Source organism: Capra hircus (genome assembly GCF_001704415.2).
Source record: "Capra hircus breed San Clemente chromosome X unlocalized genomic scaffold, ASM170441v1, whole genome shotgun sequence".
NCBI lineage: Eukaryota > Metazoa > Chordata > Mammalia > Artiodactyla > Bovidae > Capra > Capra hircus.
Window position 1 is genome coordinate 20,343,705 of NW_017189517.1, and position 16,507 is coordinate 20,360,211.

Sequence of the window (16,507 nt, forward strand, 5' to 3'; positions counted from 1 at the left end):
TCCACCCCCTAAATCTGAAAGCTTTACACCCACAATGTGAACTGCACCTTAAGTGGAAAACATCCCATCAACATTCTGATCTTTGGGAGTTGTCATGGGTCCCAAAACTAACTGGCATTTTCAAAGATGCTACTATGTTGTTAGAACACTAGCAAAATTTAAGTCGGGAAATTCCATGGTAAGCCAGGCTGGGTAGGAGGGAAAACTAACACAGCCAGAAGATCTCTTCAAAAACAGCTCCCCCCAAAACATAAACTGCATCCTCATATATAACACGGAGCAGTCAGCAGTGGCGCTGTAAAGCCATCTGGTCCATCTCGGCTCTGATGTGAACTAGTTGGGCAAGTCCCTTCCCCTCCCAGCCTGAGTTTTTTCATGAATACAATGTGAACCTTACTCAAAGGCTCTTTCCAGCATGAATGTTCTGTTTCCAAGATTTTCGAAGAGTACAGTTTAGATTCTGGGTTTGGTTCCTGTTTTTCCTGATCCTCAAAATAAGTGAATCTTCCTCTCAGTAGGAATCAAAACACATTATACATAAAGTCTGAGAACAATGCACAGGCTTACAGTGTTTCCTTTCACATCAGGAGGCATTAGTTTGTATAGCTCCACTTTTTGAAGAGCAACAAATCTACAAATCTCATGATCCCCTCACCACATGAACACCTGTAAACCTAACCCCTACATGTTCCATAATTACTAAAATCTTCCTCTGTGCTTCCCAGTGGACACTTAAAATATTGAGTAAACAATATACTGAGCCAAGGTATCCACAGTTTTGAGGGAAAAGTAAAAATGACATTTTTTTCTGGATGTCACAGTTGGTACTCACCTACCTGGCTCTTTCCCTGTCACTCCATTTCCATTTGTCCTCTGTGGTGACAGAGGGGACATAACAGGTAGAGGCATACACAGACGGTGATCAAGCATTGGTCTGGGGAGCTGTCTGATCACTACTCTTGTTTCGACATAGGGGTAGAGGCACTGAGGGGCTATCACCCTTTGGAAACGACCCCAGGAACTCAGCATCATGGGAACTCACCCAGCCTGGTTTGTACAATTATTTCAAGCCCATGAAATTATACTTTAAGGTTCTGACCACAAAAGAGGCAGGTGCATCCTAGGTCACATACAAACTCATCACTCGATAGCTAGCAAAATTAGCATTCAGGAAATGAATCTGACAAAAAAAATTTTTTTTAATTACACTCTGAAGACCAGGGCCTGTTTCAGACAAGAAAGAGAACTGTTGTTTTAAAAGAGATGCTTTCCATTTTCAAAAACCTCATTTATGTGATTTCCCATCTCATGTCTAGGGCAGAGGCACCTATTCAGCTGTGCTCAGAAAGCATTAAAAGGTGGAAGGAAAATACCAGAAAAAGGTGGTCAGTCTAGAGAAAGCACTGAGTTACAATGCACTAGTCTACGAAGCTCTGGTTCAAGGAAACAATAGAGAAAGCGACACATGAGTGTAAGCAAGGAAACATGGGCAGGGCTGAGGCAGAGGGTAGGAAAGCACATTCTCCTGAATAGGCAGAGAAGCCTGGCTGAAGAGCCCAAGGCTTCCAGGCAGTTCTCAAGGGCAGCTGCTGGTCATCCAATTTGAAAGTTGCACAGGAAAAGCAGCTGGAGTGGGGCTTACATCAGAGACAAAACTTCATGCGCAAACCAAAATGGAAAAAGGCTCCCCGTGCCAGAACAGTCACTTGAAAACCCAGGAGTGCTTAAGGGACTGCTCTTGTCTGTGGCCAAAGCCCAGCCTTGCCCACAGATAGGGTAGCTGCCACCCTTGATAACCACACGCGGCCTAAAATTCAGCTTTGTCTCTATCGAGCAGTGAGAAAAGCCAGGAATGATATGATGTCAGTTAAAAGCTGATGCAAATAGGACAGGATCTAAATAACAGTGGCATGAAGTCTACAGTAGATTTGTTTTCTTTCCAAGCAACCACACAATCGACAGAAATGCCAGGACAACACAAATGCATATTTACCAAGTGTTCTTGGTCTGAATCAACACCAACCCTAAAAGAAAACACAAAAGGCAAATGAGATCTTGAAGCCAAAAAAAAAAAAAAAAGCCTATTCACATATGAGCACTCTTAGGCAACTACTTTTCTCAACACAGAAGCTATGAAATGACTAATATTTTTGTGCTTCTCAATGGCTGCTGCTGTAGACTTTTGGTTCCTGCCACTTTCCTTAGCAACAGCTCCTAGGGCAAGCAGGGTCTACTAACCTTCTCTTCCTGCAAGCCAATCCCACTTACCAGTTTCAGAAAAAATAACTTTTTCTTTGGTAACCAAGTCCACAATAAGCAGGAGTCAGGGCAAGCAGTGCTGCCCCAGTGGCTGAATAAGAACTCTAGGGCAGTTCCACAAACAAGGCTGGCCCATTGCAGTTCCGGGAGGAAGCTGCATGTTTTCAGACCTCTCAGCTCTCCTGGCCACATTCTGTTATGATTACTGAAGAGAAGGTCCAATTCCAGGGTGTTTTTCCATAGGCGAATGTATAGCCATTAGCCTTGGTTCTTCATGATTCTTTTTTATCTGCTTTCCATATCTCAGGGAACAGCTTCATTATGAGAAGCTCTCTTTGATTCCTCTATATCCTCAATCTGAGCATTTACCACCTCTGTTCATTCTCCCTCTAAACTGTCTCTCAGATCCTCTCTCCTTTCCATTTCAACTGCTCAAGCTGGGACCTCATTCAGACTCACATCATCTGGGGCAACTCACATCATCTGGGGCAACTGGCTGTAAGGGTCCCCACTGCCAGGCTCTCCCTGAGAGTTAGCCATCTCAAGCAGAGAGCTCACTGGCTTACTACCTTTACAAAAGTCTCTGAGAGCAGCTTGTAACTCAGACGGTCAGGTCTAAAGTCCTTTGTGTGGCATTCAAGACTCTTCAAATTAGCCACCCCTGCCGCTCTGGCCCAGTTTTCCCCTCACCCTCGCCCAAACACCTGCTGGTAGTGACCCGACTGCTCCTTGCCCCAGACCCTGTCCTTTCCTGAGCTTCCATGTCTCTGCTTGGGCTGCTCCCTCTATTTGAGCTGTACTGTCCCTTATTTTGTTCTCCTTTTTTGAGTTCCAAAGGAACCATTCTATGACCCCTTCAGTCAGGATCATTTTTCCTCTGGGCTTTTACAGTACTTTCTAATTCTTTTATTATAATACTTAGTACAGTAGAGTATAGTTATTTACCTGTCAGTCTCCCCAGACAAGACTGTGAGCTCCTTGAGGGTAAAGGTCATGTCCCAATTCATCTCTGTATCCCCAGAGTCTAGCACAGTACCTGACACACAATAGGTGCTCAAATGTTTATTGATTAAGGCCACTACTACAGAACACAGGAAAAACAGCAGTGTGAGAAGCTGCAGCAGGAGCAGCCTAGTAACACCAAAGGGAGGAAAATGATGCACGACCTTATCTGGAAGGCAAGAGAATCAGGGCCAAATACTTGAAAAACAGATGGTCATAAACAGATTCCGAATTCCAAGAAATGCTCATTTCTTCTTTGTTAAGACGGCCAGAAGCTATTCAATACCTCCTTCGCCATATTAAACTCTAACCACATCTGTGTATCTCAAGTGACATCTAGTGGTCTTGACAACACAAGTTTAATTCTCAGATGGAAGAGTGTTGGAGGCCAAGTTAACATAACAAACATTTATCAGAGCAGTTACTACCTGCCAGGCACTGTGCTAAGCATAGGGCATAGACATGATTTATACACAGCCCTGCCCTCCAGGAGTTCACAGACTGGTGGGAAAGACAGACATAACTAGAGCGCAATCCCCATGGGCTCTGCAGTCCAGGAGAGCTGGGTTCCAATCTGACCTCAGCTCCTTTCTAGCTGTTTGAACTTAGTCAAGTCATGCGACCCTATGAACCACAGTTCTATCAACTGAGAAATGGGGGTGCTGGCCCCCATGCAGAGTTGCTGCATGGATTAAACAAGAAAATGTGTCTAAAGATTTTAAAACAGTGATACATCATTGTTGTTGTTCAGTCACTCAGTTGTGTCCGACTCTTTCTGACCCTGTGGACTGCAGCACGCCAGACTTCCCTGTCCTTCATCATTAACACTTGCTAAATAGTAGCTCTTACAATAACATCATCATTACAAGGCTGACTGAAAACAGTGCTATAACAGAGGTACTCTACAGTAAGCAGACGGAAGAGTGGTTCTGAGAGAAAAGAAGAGGGTGAAAGGAGGCGGTGTTTGAGCTATGTCGTTTCCTGGGAGTGGAAGAGCATTCCAGGCAGAGCCAACGGTGTGAGCAAAGGCTCAGAGATGGAGAAGTGCAAACTATGTGTGGTACACAACAAGGAGCCAAAGGTGACTGTCACAAACTATGCAAAAGGACAGAGGAAGAGCTGGCTGGCTCTCACTTCCTGAGGAGCCACTGTCCACACAACAGGACAGATGACATCCCATTCTTGCTTTGAAATCCTACAATACCGCCAACTGGATTTTATTTATTTTCAAACAGAAAAGTTTATTTTTAAGATATTCTTATTTTATTTATTTTTTTTCTTATTTTATTTATACTAGATTTTCTTTTTAATGGCTACACTGGGTCTTCGTTGCTGCGTGAGGGTTTTCTCTAGTTGTGGCGAGTGGGGGCTACTCTCAAGTTGCGGTATATGGGCTCCTCATGCAGTGGTTTTTCTTGTTGCGGAGCACAGGCTCTAGGGCACCCAAGCTTAGTAGTTGTGGTGCACAGGCTTAGCTGCTCCAACGCATGTGGGATCTTGTTGGACCAGGGATCGAACCCCTGTCTCCTGCATTGGCAGGCGGATTCTTTACCACTGGACCACCAGGGAAGTTCCAAGTGGATTTTAAAATCCAGACTCCTTACCGTGTCCTACTAGAATCAATAGCCGGAGAAGGCAATGGCAGCCCACTCCAGTACTCTTGCCTGGAAAATCCCATGGACGGAGAAGCCTGGAAGGCTGCAGTCCGTGGGGTCGCTGAGGGTCAGACACGACTTAGCGACTTCACTTTCACTTTTCACTTTCACGCACTGGAGAAGGAAATGGCAATCCACTCCGTTGTTCTTGCCTGGAGAATCCCAGGGACAGGGGAGCCTGGTCGGCTGCCGTCTATAGGGTTGCACAGAGTCGGATACGACTGAAGCGACTTAGCAGCAGCAGCAGCAGAACCAATAGCAGGGCTTCACCAATCAAGCCAAGTGGGTGTACCTCCTGCTTTTGTGAATAAAGTCTTGTGGGAGCATGGCCATGACGACTGATTCATGTATTGTCTATGGGGCTTTCATGCTGGAGTTGAGTAGTTGAGACAGAGACCATATGGCCTTCAAAGCCTAAAATATTATTCCCTGGCCCCTGACAGGACACATTTGTCAAGCCCTGCCCCTGAAGGATCTTGCCCACCTTGTTTCCTACCTCCCTTTTGGTTACTATATTCCAGCTAGGTCGGCTTTTTTCCTTTTCATTCAACAGGCTGTTTGTTCCTGCCTCAGGACCTTTGTACTTGCTCTCCCCTCTGCCTGGACCACTGTTCTTTCTGCTCACTGCTTAACTGGCATTATCTTGTCATTCAGGTATCCTAAGCTCAAATGTAACCTCAGAGATATCTTTCTTGAGCTCCATCTATAAAATATACTCTATGCCCACCTACTATCATAGCACCTTGTTTGCCATCAGAGCATTTAACATCATCTAAAATAGTCATCTTCATTTACTTACTTGCTAGTTTACTATCTGTCTTCTCCCAATACAGTACAGACTTTATGAGACCAAAGACCTTTTCTATCTTGTTACTACCACTGTACCTCTCCAGATCAGGGTCTCTTAACCTTTGCAGTACCAACATTTTGGCTCAGATTATTCTTTGTTGTGGGGGCTGCTCTGTGTACTTGTGGGATGTTCACCAGTATCCTTGGATTCTACCAACAAGATGCCAGTAGCAGCCCCCTCTCTTTGATTGTGACAATCAGAAATGTCTCCAGGCATTGCCAAATGCCCCTTTGTGGAATTGCCACCAGTTGACAGCCACTAAATTTTACCTTAAAACAGCAATGGGAACATGGTTGGTGCTAAATTAGTATTAATCGAATAAATGAATAAAAGGCACATTTGAAGTATTTTACTAAGAGCTTTACAGACATGAGCTCAGGAATCCTTACAACAACCCTGGAGGAAAGTACTATCACACATGTTACCGACAGGGAAGCTGAGGCTTAGGAAGGTTAAAGAACTTGCTCAAGATCACAGAATTACTAAACAAAGGGGCAAGAACTCAAAGTCAAGCCTAATCCTGCATATATGTTAAAACTGAAGGACTTTTTAGTATTCTCACAATTATACTCAACAAATTTGGTGGGAGGTAAAACAAATTTAAATTCCAGTCTCTGCAAAGAGGCCAAAAAACCCCCCAAACAACATTAATAACAGTTAACCTAAGACTGTAAGATAATGTATACAACTGAATGTCAAACAGGACAGGCAAGATGGGGCCAAAGAGCTTGCAAAGCTGGTGAGGTGGATTCAGCTTTATGTGAGTAGGTAGGTTTGGGGGGAGTTTTTTCTGGGGGGTGGGGTAAACATGGGTATTTGGTTTAGTACGTGTGAAAGGCAGTTAGGGAAGAGAACTGATTCTACTTAAACACTGAGACTCCACTTAAGAGTGTTATCTTTCCTAAATTATCTTACATTTAGCTTTGGCTTTGTTTTCCTTAGTAGAATAAGGAAGAACCTTCATTTTAAAACTCTTGATGAAAAAAAAAGGAGCTTAATCCTTCCAAAATGGTCCATCTTCATTTCTTGATGCAGAGGTCTAGGACAAATCAAGTGAGACTGGAGGCTCCTCTGTCCACCATTAATGGTATTTATGAGCTTGAACAACTAGAAACTTTTAAAGCCTCTATTTCCTCACTTGTAAAAAGGAGTGATTGTGATTAGATAAATATATAAAATGCACTTAGCACAATGCCCAGCACATAGAAGGTGTTCAACAAATGCCAGGTCCTCCCTAATAATCAGGGTTACAAGAACATTATTTTGATGCATTTTCAATTATCCACAATAACAGCACAGGAATTGTAAAATAAAAGGATTTGAACAGTAAAGAGACAGAAACACAATCATAACAACATTCAAAGTCTGATTTAGGGCTAGTTGCTATTTAGAGTATTAAAAGAAAGACGTAAAATGGAAAATGGACTCTATAAGACGTGAAAGAAATACTGTTTTCTCTAATGAACCTTAAAACATTCTGGAAGCTCAGTAGCTCTCAAGATCTATGAAGTTACAGCAAACACAGAAGTAAAACCTACAACAGCTTTAACTATAGACTGCTGTACCCATGGAAACAAATGAAGAAATCCTGAGATACAAGGGAGCTTTTTCCAATTGAATACAGTAGTGTGCATTCAAGACTAAGATCTTACAACCTTGGCCTTGGACTGTCAGGTCAGAAACAGTGCTGATCATGACGATAAGAAAGAATGATAATATCTAGTTGTTGATTTGGGCTGGGATAAACCGGACTGTCTCATATGCTGCAGATACAAGAAAATTTTTGATCCAGTTTGGAGATACGAATAATAAGCCTTAAATATATGCATATCCATTGACCAAGCAATTCGACCTCTAGGAATGCATCCTAAGGAAATAGCCAAGTGCACAATGGTATATGCATTTCCAAACATTCACACTGTTATTCATAATAGTAAGAGCAAAATTCTCAGTTAGCCATAATAACAAAAACCTAAAAACAACACAAAAGTCCAATGGTAGAGATTTGGTTAATAAATTACAATATAAGCAGCCATTAATATAATGATATTTACTAACATAAATATCTATGCAATATTATATTTAATAATCAGTTTATAAGAGTACCTATAGTGTTGCCTCTTTTTGTTAAAAAAATACATAGAGTAAGAGGTCTGGAAAGACATCCCTCCAAGTGTTAATGATAGTTTTTATCCTTCCTTTGCATATTTTCCATTTTTTCTGTGCTACATGTTATACACTTATTATAATGAGTAAATGAAATATTAGGGACTTATCTAAGCTTAAAATTCTCTCATGGTTAAAAGAAAAATAACCCAAATTACATTTTAATACTAAAATGAGGTCCCCAATCAAATACATACCTTATATGCAAACATGATAGCATGGCAGTGGTGCCACCACCAAACACCCACACAGTAAAAAACACAATCAGAAGTGTGGTGCTGAACATCATCTGCCGGGCATAAGTGGCCGTATCTCGAATGGCCAAGGCAAACGCCATCGCGCCACGAAGGCCTGCAAGGGAATAGGAGGAGGACAACATGAACTTCATAAATTCAAAGACATAAGGTACATTCTGAGACTTTAGAATAGCATGAACAAATAACATATTTCAACATACGTAGGTATATACAACCAAATACAAAAAGAATGAGTAGATGATACTCACAAGCATTGGTCATTTAATTATTTTTTAAACTCTATTTTAAAATGTACTTACACTAAAGTTCACTCTTTCAGGTGTACAGTTCCATAAGTTTTGACAAATATATACAGGTGTGTGACCACAACCACAAACGAGACACAGTGGTTTCATCACCCCTCTCCCAAATTCCTTTGTGCTACCTTCCTTTTGGTCTAACCTCTCATAATCCTACCAAACTCTTGGTAACTACTGATTTTCTCTGCATTGCTGGGTTTTTGTCTTTTTGAGGATGTCGTGTAAATGGAACATACAGAATGAAACCATTTGAGCCTGGCTTCTTTCACTCAGCACAATGCCTCTGAGGTCCATATATGTTCTATGTATCACTGGTTTGTTCTTTTTAGCACTGAGGAATATTCCATGGCATGGAGGTGCCATTATTTTGCATACTCCGTCACTCACTGGAAGACAGACAATTGGGCTGTTTCCAATTTTGGCAATTATGAAGACAGCTGCCATAAACATGCACATACAGATTTTTATGTGAAAATGTGTTCATCTTTACCTTCTCTACTACGCTTAACATACTTCTGAACTGGGAATTTGGAACCAGAACATGAGAAAATTCCCATAGAAAGGAATGGGACACTTTTAAAAAGGATGTTTCTTTGGAGGCTGTGATTTCAATGTTTAAGGGAGTCTAATATATTATCTTTGGAAGGGCTGATGCTAAAGCTGAAACTCCAATACTTTGGCCACCTCATGCGAAGAGTTGACTCACTGGAAAAGACTCTGATGCTGGGAGGGATTGGGGGCAGGAAGAGAAGGGGACGACAGAGGATGAGATGGCTGGATGGCATCACCAACTCGATGGACATGAGTTTGGGTGAACTCCGGGAGTTAGTGATTGTCAGGGAGGCCTGGCGTGCTGCAATTCACGGGGTCGCAAAGAGTCGGACACGACTGAGTGACTGAATTGAACTGAACTGAATATATTACCCGCATATTATTTCCATCTAAAATCAGACTGGTATATGCACTGTAAGTTGTTTCCTAGAGGAGGCAAGAAATAGAGAGTTAAAACTTACCAGCAAACATCATCATGTGTTGAAAATTTGATCCAATCTTACTTCTTCTACCCAAATTAAGTAACAGGGACAAGGGGTAAATATTGGCAGCTCTTCCCAAGAAAATAGCAATCTAAAATTATTAATAGGTTAAGGATAATTCTTTTTATTGTTAATATTATTTAGACCATGCATTCCTATCACTGGACTTTTGTACTGTTTCTAGGATTTTGCTGTTATGGCTAACGATTGAGGGGGGAGCCACCTGGGTCCCTAAGAACAAGGACAACTCCCTAAGGATGGTTACAAGGCTGTGCGGGTCCCTGGTGATTTTGTGGAGCAGAGCCTGCTACACCAGTCCAGACTTTTACATGAGAGAGAAATACATTTCTATCTTTTTAAACCTCGGTTAACTTTGGTAATTGCCACATGAAACCAAACCTATATCCTAACAAATACAGCCAGAAAGAGAACAAGTATCTCCTGGTAAGAGTCAATTTCCATGGTAGGATTCTGTTTTGAGGAATTTCAACTCCTAACAGACTCGAAAACCTACAGAAAATATTTAGCCTTGGTTCTGGGTAAGTACTGTGGATTCAAGCCACTTGACTGCTTAAAAATTTCTCAAAGACTAGCAGGATATGAAGTTACTGAACTCATGGGAGTCTTCCAGTTAAGGTTCTTCTCTTATGAATAAGGCTCTATCTTTTTCTGCCTGAAGTTCATTCTCAGAAGACTAAGACTCGGTAGAATGGTATTTCAGTAATACTTCAGTTTCTAACACAGATCCTACTTAGAGTTTTAACTAAGAAAATATTTCTGACAATCTCTTTTGATAGAATCTTCATTCTGAGGTGGTTTCTTAAAATACTACTACTTTTGAAAATCACTAATTCAAACATCCCGCTCTCTGACCACAATTTCTCTTTCCATGTTTTACATCCATCCATTGCAGATAATTCTTCCATCTTACTGGGACCTCCAGTCCAAAGACCCCTCTGCTTTTCCATCAGTCAGTCCTCTCCCCTCTTCATTTCCTTTTCCAGCCACATCTTAATAAAACTCTTTCCAGTACTCAGCAATCCCTTTCCCCTCTGTTTTCACTGCACCAACTTGACAAAACTCCAAACTCGGATGGACTCAGCTATCTGTTTTCTCCATGCTTATAGCTAAATAGTCCTGGATAAAGTCATACAACAGGGCAGACTAACTCTGTTGTTAAGATTTATTCCTCAAACTCAAATGGGTCCCTAACACTGCTCAGTGATTCTACTGCATTTCTTTGCTAAATGCACTTTTCCACTCTCTGCAACAACTATTTCAGCAAAACTCCTATCATCGATGGGAGCCAGCCTCCTAGAGGGTTCCCTAGTATTCATACCCTTGTGCAGTCTCAGCTCACACTTTACCAGGGTTTATATGTGATCAATAGAAAACAGCAGAAGGGAGATGGTACACTGTCTCCAAGATTAGGTCATAAAAGGCCCTTTGCACTCCATCTTGGTGCTCTCTCATCTCACTCTGTCCCCCTGGGGAAGCTATGTTGTGAGTTGCCCCATGGAGAGGTCCAAGTGGAGAAGAACCGAAGCCTCCAACTAATAGCCATGTCAGTGAGCTTGGGGTGGCTCCTCCATCCCCAGTCAAGTCTTGAGAGAGTACAGTCCCAGCCCAGAGCATGATTATAACCTCATGAGGGATACTGGAGCCTGCCAACTTAACCTACCAGTTAAGTTGCTTCTGGATTCCAGACTCAGAAACTGTGCAAAATAACAGGTTTGTTGTTTTAAGTTGCTAAATTTTAGAGTAATTTGTTACATAATAGATAACTGATAGGCCACCTGCTCCTATCTCACTTTCAGCAGATGATCTCACCTCCTACTTTACAGATAAAAATAGAAGTAATCAGAGAAATGCCACCTTGCAAATGTACATACTTTCATCTCTGCATACTCTACCCTCTCCTGGAACAATGGCAGAACTGTGTTTCCTCCCTCTGGAGGCCCATCCCCCCATGTGCTTTGGATTCCATCTCTTCCTGCCTTCTTGTGAAGTTGGCACTATTGCTTGCTCTTTTTCATGTAATCAGCATCTCCTTTTCAACTAGGTTTTAAAAACTCAATGAGAGAGAGAAAGAAAAGGGTGGCGGAGAGGGAAAGAGTGGGTAAGCCTCCTTCCATCTTTCATCATCTTTCAACTACTGCCCTGTGGCACAGACTGCAAACTGTTCTCCATCATCCAATCTTTCTTTCTTCCCTTCAGTAACAGAGAACAAACAGTTTTATCTTTTGGAGTTGGCAGAACGGTAGACTTTTTCTTGTCATTTCAATCTATCAGTATTATTTGTGCAATAAACAAAAACGTAAATAGAATAGACTAGATAAAAGAGTTGAAATTCTTATTTACTTTACTCAGAGGAAAATATTATAGATATTATTATACATATTATTTACATTAAAAATATATGTATCCTTATCAATTCTTATCAATCTTATCAATCATCCCACCCCCAAGAAAACACGTGCAAATCTCAATTTTTTTTCTTTTTCTTTTTTTTCAAATCTCAATTTAAAAAGAAGTTTCCAAAACAGAATACATAATAAAGGATACAAATGCTCCTACTACAAATGTTGGGTTAAAGACATGGTTCTGGAAGGTGAACAGTGTCAGTCCCATGTAGGAGAAGATGAAATTCTCTGCCAAGAAATTGAGAAGCTCAAACAACTGAAACGAAATTTCAAAAGGTTAGTCCAGTAAAAATCTACATAATTTAAAAACATGAGTATTACTAAGCTATTGAAACAGATACTTCAAATATGTAAAGTTCATGTATATCCTCCAAAACATGTGATTCAGAGGGAAGCAAATGTAGAGATGACATTTCTGGTCCCACAGAAAAAGCCATAAATGTTTCCCCTTCACTTGCCCAATCAACTTCCCTTCTTCAATTCCCATATTCAGTCATTCTCACCCTCATCCTCCAAACCCTGCCAATTTTTCTTTTGGAATGTTCTTGGCTGTCTCGGCCACTGTGTTAGTCTAACTTTCATCACTTCCCATCCATAATGCTGGGGGAGGACCCTAAATGGTATCCCTGCCACCCTCATCTTCTACACCCCCACTCAATTAATCCCTAAATATGGCAGGTCCCAGACACTTCCCTTTTTACAGGCTGTAAGACCCAGTTCAAATCATTTTATCCTGGCACAGAGTGCTTCATGACAACTCTCACACCAGCTTGCCATGTGATTTCCCTTTTTACATGGGTCTCAGCCCTCACTAAGAGAGTGAGGGCTTACACGTTACAGTCCTGTGCTCTGTTCCCTGCCCTGCTACCTGCCCACCTCCACCTGTTTACATCACTGTGATGAAAAGGCCACAACTAGAAGCATGAAAATTATAAAAGGAAAAATCTCATTTGTAAAGGCAAACAAACAGTAAAGGTAATAAATCAACCATATATAAAGCTAGTAGGAAGGTTAAAAGACAAAGGTAGTAAAATAATCTATATCTGCAATAAGAGATAAACAAAACAAAATGATGTAAAATATGATGTCAAAAACAGTAAACATGGCAAGTGGGGGGGAAATGCATTTGAACTTAAGAAATCAGCAAATATATGCACCCCAATGTTCACAGCAGCATTATTAACAGTAATCAAGATATAGAAGCAACCTGACTGCCTATTAATAAATGAATGGATAAGATGTGGTGTATACACACACACACACACACACTGAAATATTACTCAACCATGAAAAGGAATTAAAAATTGCCATTTGCAGCAATATGGATGGACCCAGTGGGTACTACGCTAAGTGAAATAAGTCAGAGAAAAGACAAATACTATGTGACCTCACTTATATGTGAATTCTAAAAACAAAGAAAAAAAAAAACAGAAACAGAGTTATAGATACAGAGAACAGATGGTGCCCAGAGGGGATAGAGTTGGGGGAAGGAAAGAAATAGGTGATGGAGATTAAGAGGTACAAATTTTAAGTTGCCAAATAAATGAGTCATGGGATGAAAGGGGAATATAGTCCACAGTTTGGGGAATATAGTCAATAGTAAGGTATTATCTTTCATTATGGTCATTATTTTGAAATGTATATAAAAACCAAATTGCTATGCTGTATAACAGGAACTAACATAGTGTTACAGGCCTCCCCAGTGGCTCAGCAGTAAAGAATCACCAGCAATGCAGGAGCCACAGGAGATGTGGGTTCAATCTGTGGGTCAAGAAGATCCCCTAGAGGAGGGCATGGCAATACACTCCAGTATTCTTGCCTAGAGAATCCCATGGACAAAGGAGCCTGATGGGTTACAGTCTACAGGGTCAGAAAGAGTCAGACATGATTGAAGTGACTCAGCATACACATACAACACAGTGTCATAGGTCAATTATACTTCAAAAATAAACTAACTCATAGAAAAAAGACATCAGATGTGTGGTTACCAAACACAAGTTGTAGGGAGAGGGGAATTGGATAGAGGAGGTAAAAAGGTACAAACTTTCAGTTATGAGATAAACAAGTACTAGGGATGTAATGCACAATATGATAAATATAATTAACACTGTGATATGTTATATATGAAAGTTGTTAAGAGTAAATCCTAAGAGTTCTCATCACAAGAAAAAAATTTCCTATTTCTTTAATTTTGTATCTATACGACATGATGTGGTCACTATTTCATGAGGTATATAGATCAAACCATTACTCTGTACACTTTAAACTTAAGACACTGCTGTATGCCAATCATAGCTCAATAAAACTAGAAGGAAAAAAGCTATTAGAGGAAAACAAGCTAACCGACCACTGGAATCACAATAGTAACAGCCCCTGGCTACTCTGCTGATCTATCTCTACCCTAAAAGCTGTCACCCTTCAATCTGCCAGTCTCATCTATTTCTGGAGCCAACAGAAGAGGAACTGAAATGAGCAGACATCACTTTGAACAGAACAAAGATTATTTTTCAGTAAAAAAAATTGTTTTGCTGCCAAAAAAAGTTTATTGACAAACTATAAAGTTTCTCTTACCTGTTTAGTTCTATGCTGAGACTCTGTGGACAAGTTATTGTACGTATAATGGGCCTGTGTGATGCCACAAAACAACACTGCAACCACACCTATAAAGACAATGAGTTCCAAGTTCACATCAAAGGCATGTTCCCAACTTTTATACTAAGGATCTTATTCATAGAAGTAAATTACATATTTAGTGTTAAATTTTTCAGTTGTGACTTACTTTGTTGAGAGGAACCGCTTCCACTGAAAATCTTTTACATTCTAAAATGATAGCATAAACGCCAACCCTAACAAGAGTGCTCAAACACTAGAGGAGTCGGTCCACACATAGAGAAAAAAATCACTGGCTAAGTCACTCCCTATAAGGGTTTACAATTAAAAGGAGAAAGTAACCTACCTGTGAAACCCCATGCTTCAGCTAAGAGGAAGGTACTCCAGGACATCAAGAAGAACAGGCCTGTCTCCAACAGCTGGAACTCTCTTAATTTGGTGAACTTAGTCACGTAAGACTGTCAAGGTTGATAACAAGATCTCATAATACAGAAGTGTTACTAGAAAAAATAATAGTTGAAGCAAGGCAAGCCTGAAAGCAGAAGGATTCTCCAGTCTCTAACACAAAAGTCACAGAATAAGGAGGCACCAAGTGAAGAAATTGTGAACACAAGCATTGTACTAAGGAGTGAGCAGTCCTCCCTTCCATGAGGAAGCTCTACAGCTTAGTCCATCCAGTTGTTTTATGGGTATCACATGCTTTGTTAGAAACCATGCAGTAAGGAACAGTGTGTGTGCGTGCTCAGTAACTCAGTCGTGTCTGACTCTTCTGAGACCCATGGACTATAGCCCACCAGGCTCCTCTGTCAATGGAATTTTCCAGGCAAGAATACTGGAGTGGGTTGCCTTCGTAATCCAAGTAAAGAACAGACATGACAGGAAAGGAGTGACAGATCAGATACACAACATGCCAACTCTATTCATTTGAGACCCAAAGCAAGACAGCTTCCATAATAACAGCAATTTATACCTAGTAAAAATGTCATTTTCATGAGATTTGATGTTTAATCCTCTCTGTGATGTAGAGTATCCCATGAGGAAACTGAGGCATGTCACTCACTCATACTAGTCTAACAAGTATTTAATAGTTGCCAGTGGAAGGGCCTGTATCAAGCTGTGGCAAATCTCAGCCTGGAGTCTACATTTCCTTCAACAAATGTGTACTACAACATAATGATAAAGTTCTTCAAGGAACTTAGGCGAGGAGAGAGATACTAACTGGCCTGGTCCTTCTTCAGAACTGTTTTCACTGTCCCTTTAGGGCTCAGTATGCCTGAGAAAAAGCCCTAAGACAAGCTTCTTCCAGAACAAAAACTGAAGTACAGAAAATGAATATATTCTTGGAAAAGTATTTGTTTTCTATGAAAGTACCTTGAAAGTTCTGGAGCTGGAAGCTCTTTAGAGATCAAATCCTACTCATCTTTCCCGCTCTCCTCACCTGCCACCTTCCTACACTGAGGTCCCATGAAGTGCAGTACCAGCAATTCTTCTATATTAGGAGTTCCAAAAGGCAGAGGCCACAAGAGATCTTGTTTATCTGTGATACACAGGGCATAGCATGTGGTATATAACAAGTAATCAAGAAATTTTTTTGAAGAATTAAAAGCTTGATATAAAACAGAAAATTGAAGTTCCAAAAGTTTAGGTATACTTGCACTTAAAGAATCCAATAATAGAAAATTTAGATTCATTTATTAAACTGTCATTTTCTATTATATTTTAACTTATGAATGTGAAACTGCAATGACTAAGAAAAAAAGAAAATTTTTTGAATGAATACAAGAATGACTGGCTCAACGTTTCTAAAAGCAAACTAGTGGTAATGTGTAGGACTTGAGAGTATAAGGTTAAAATCAGTGAGAGCGAAGATGAACTCCCATCTATCCTAACCCGGGAACTTTATTTTATTCAACTGGTATCAAGATCATACATTCCTACTCATCCTATTAAAT

The 16,507-nt window shown here is 40.6% G+C and overlaps 1 protein-coding gene across 2 annotated transcripts in view; it reads right to left on the minus strand.

The window, feature by feature from the left end:
• The window catches only part of SLC9A6 (solute carrier family 9 member A6), a 51,622-nt gene that overhangs the window by 14,440 nt on the left and 20,675 nt on the right, over positions 1-16,507 (minus strand). For both annotated transcript variants that reach the window (XM_005700415.3, XM_018044235.1), the window contains 6 exons: positions 14,902-15,007; positions 14,517-14,605; positions 12,088-12,201; positions 9,502-9,613; positions 8,130-8,283; positions 1,994-2,024 (listed from right to left, as the gene is read on the minus strand). In XM_005700415.3, coding sequence (XP_005700472.2) covers positions 1,994-2,024; positions 8,130-8,283; positions 9,502-9,613; positions 12,088-12,201; positions 14,517-14,605; positions 14,902-15,007 — 606 coding nt within the window. The remainder of the gene's footprint in view (positions 1-1,993; positions 2,025-8,129; positions 8,284-9,501; positions 9,614-12,087; positions 12,202-14,516; positions 14,606-14,901; positions 15,008-16,507) is intronic.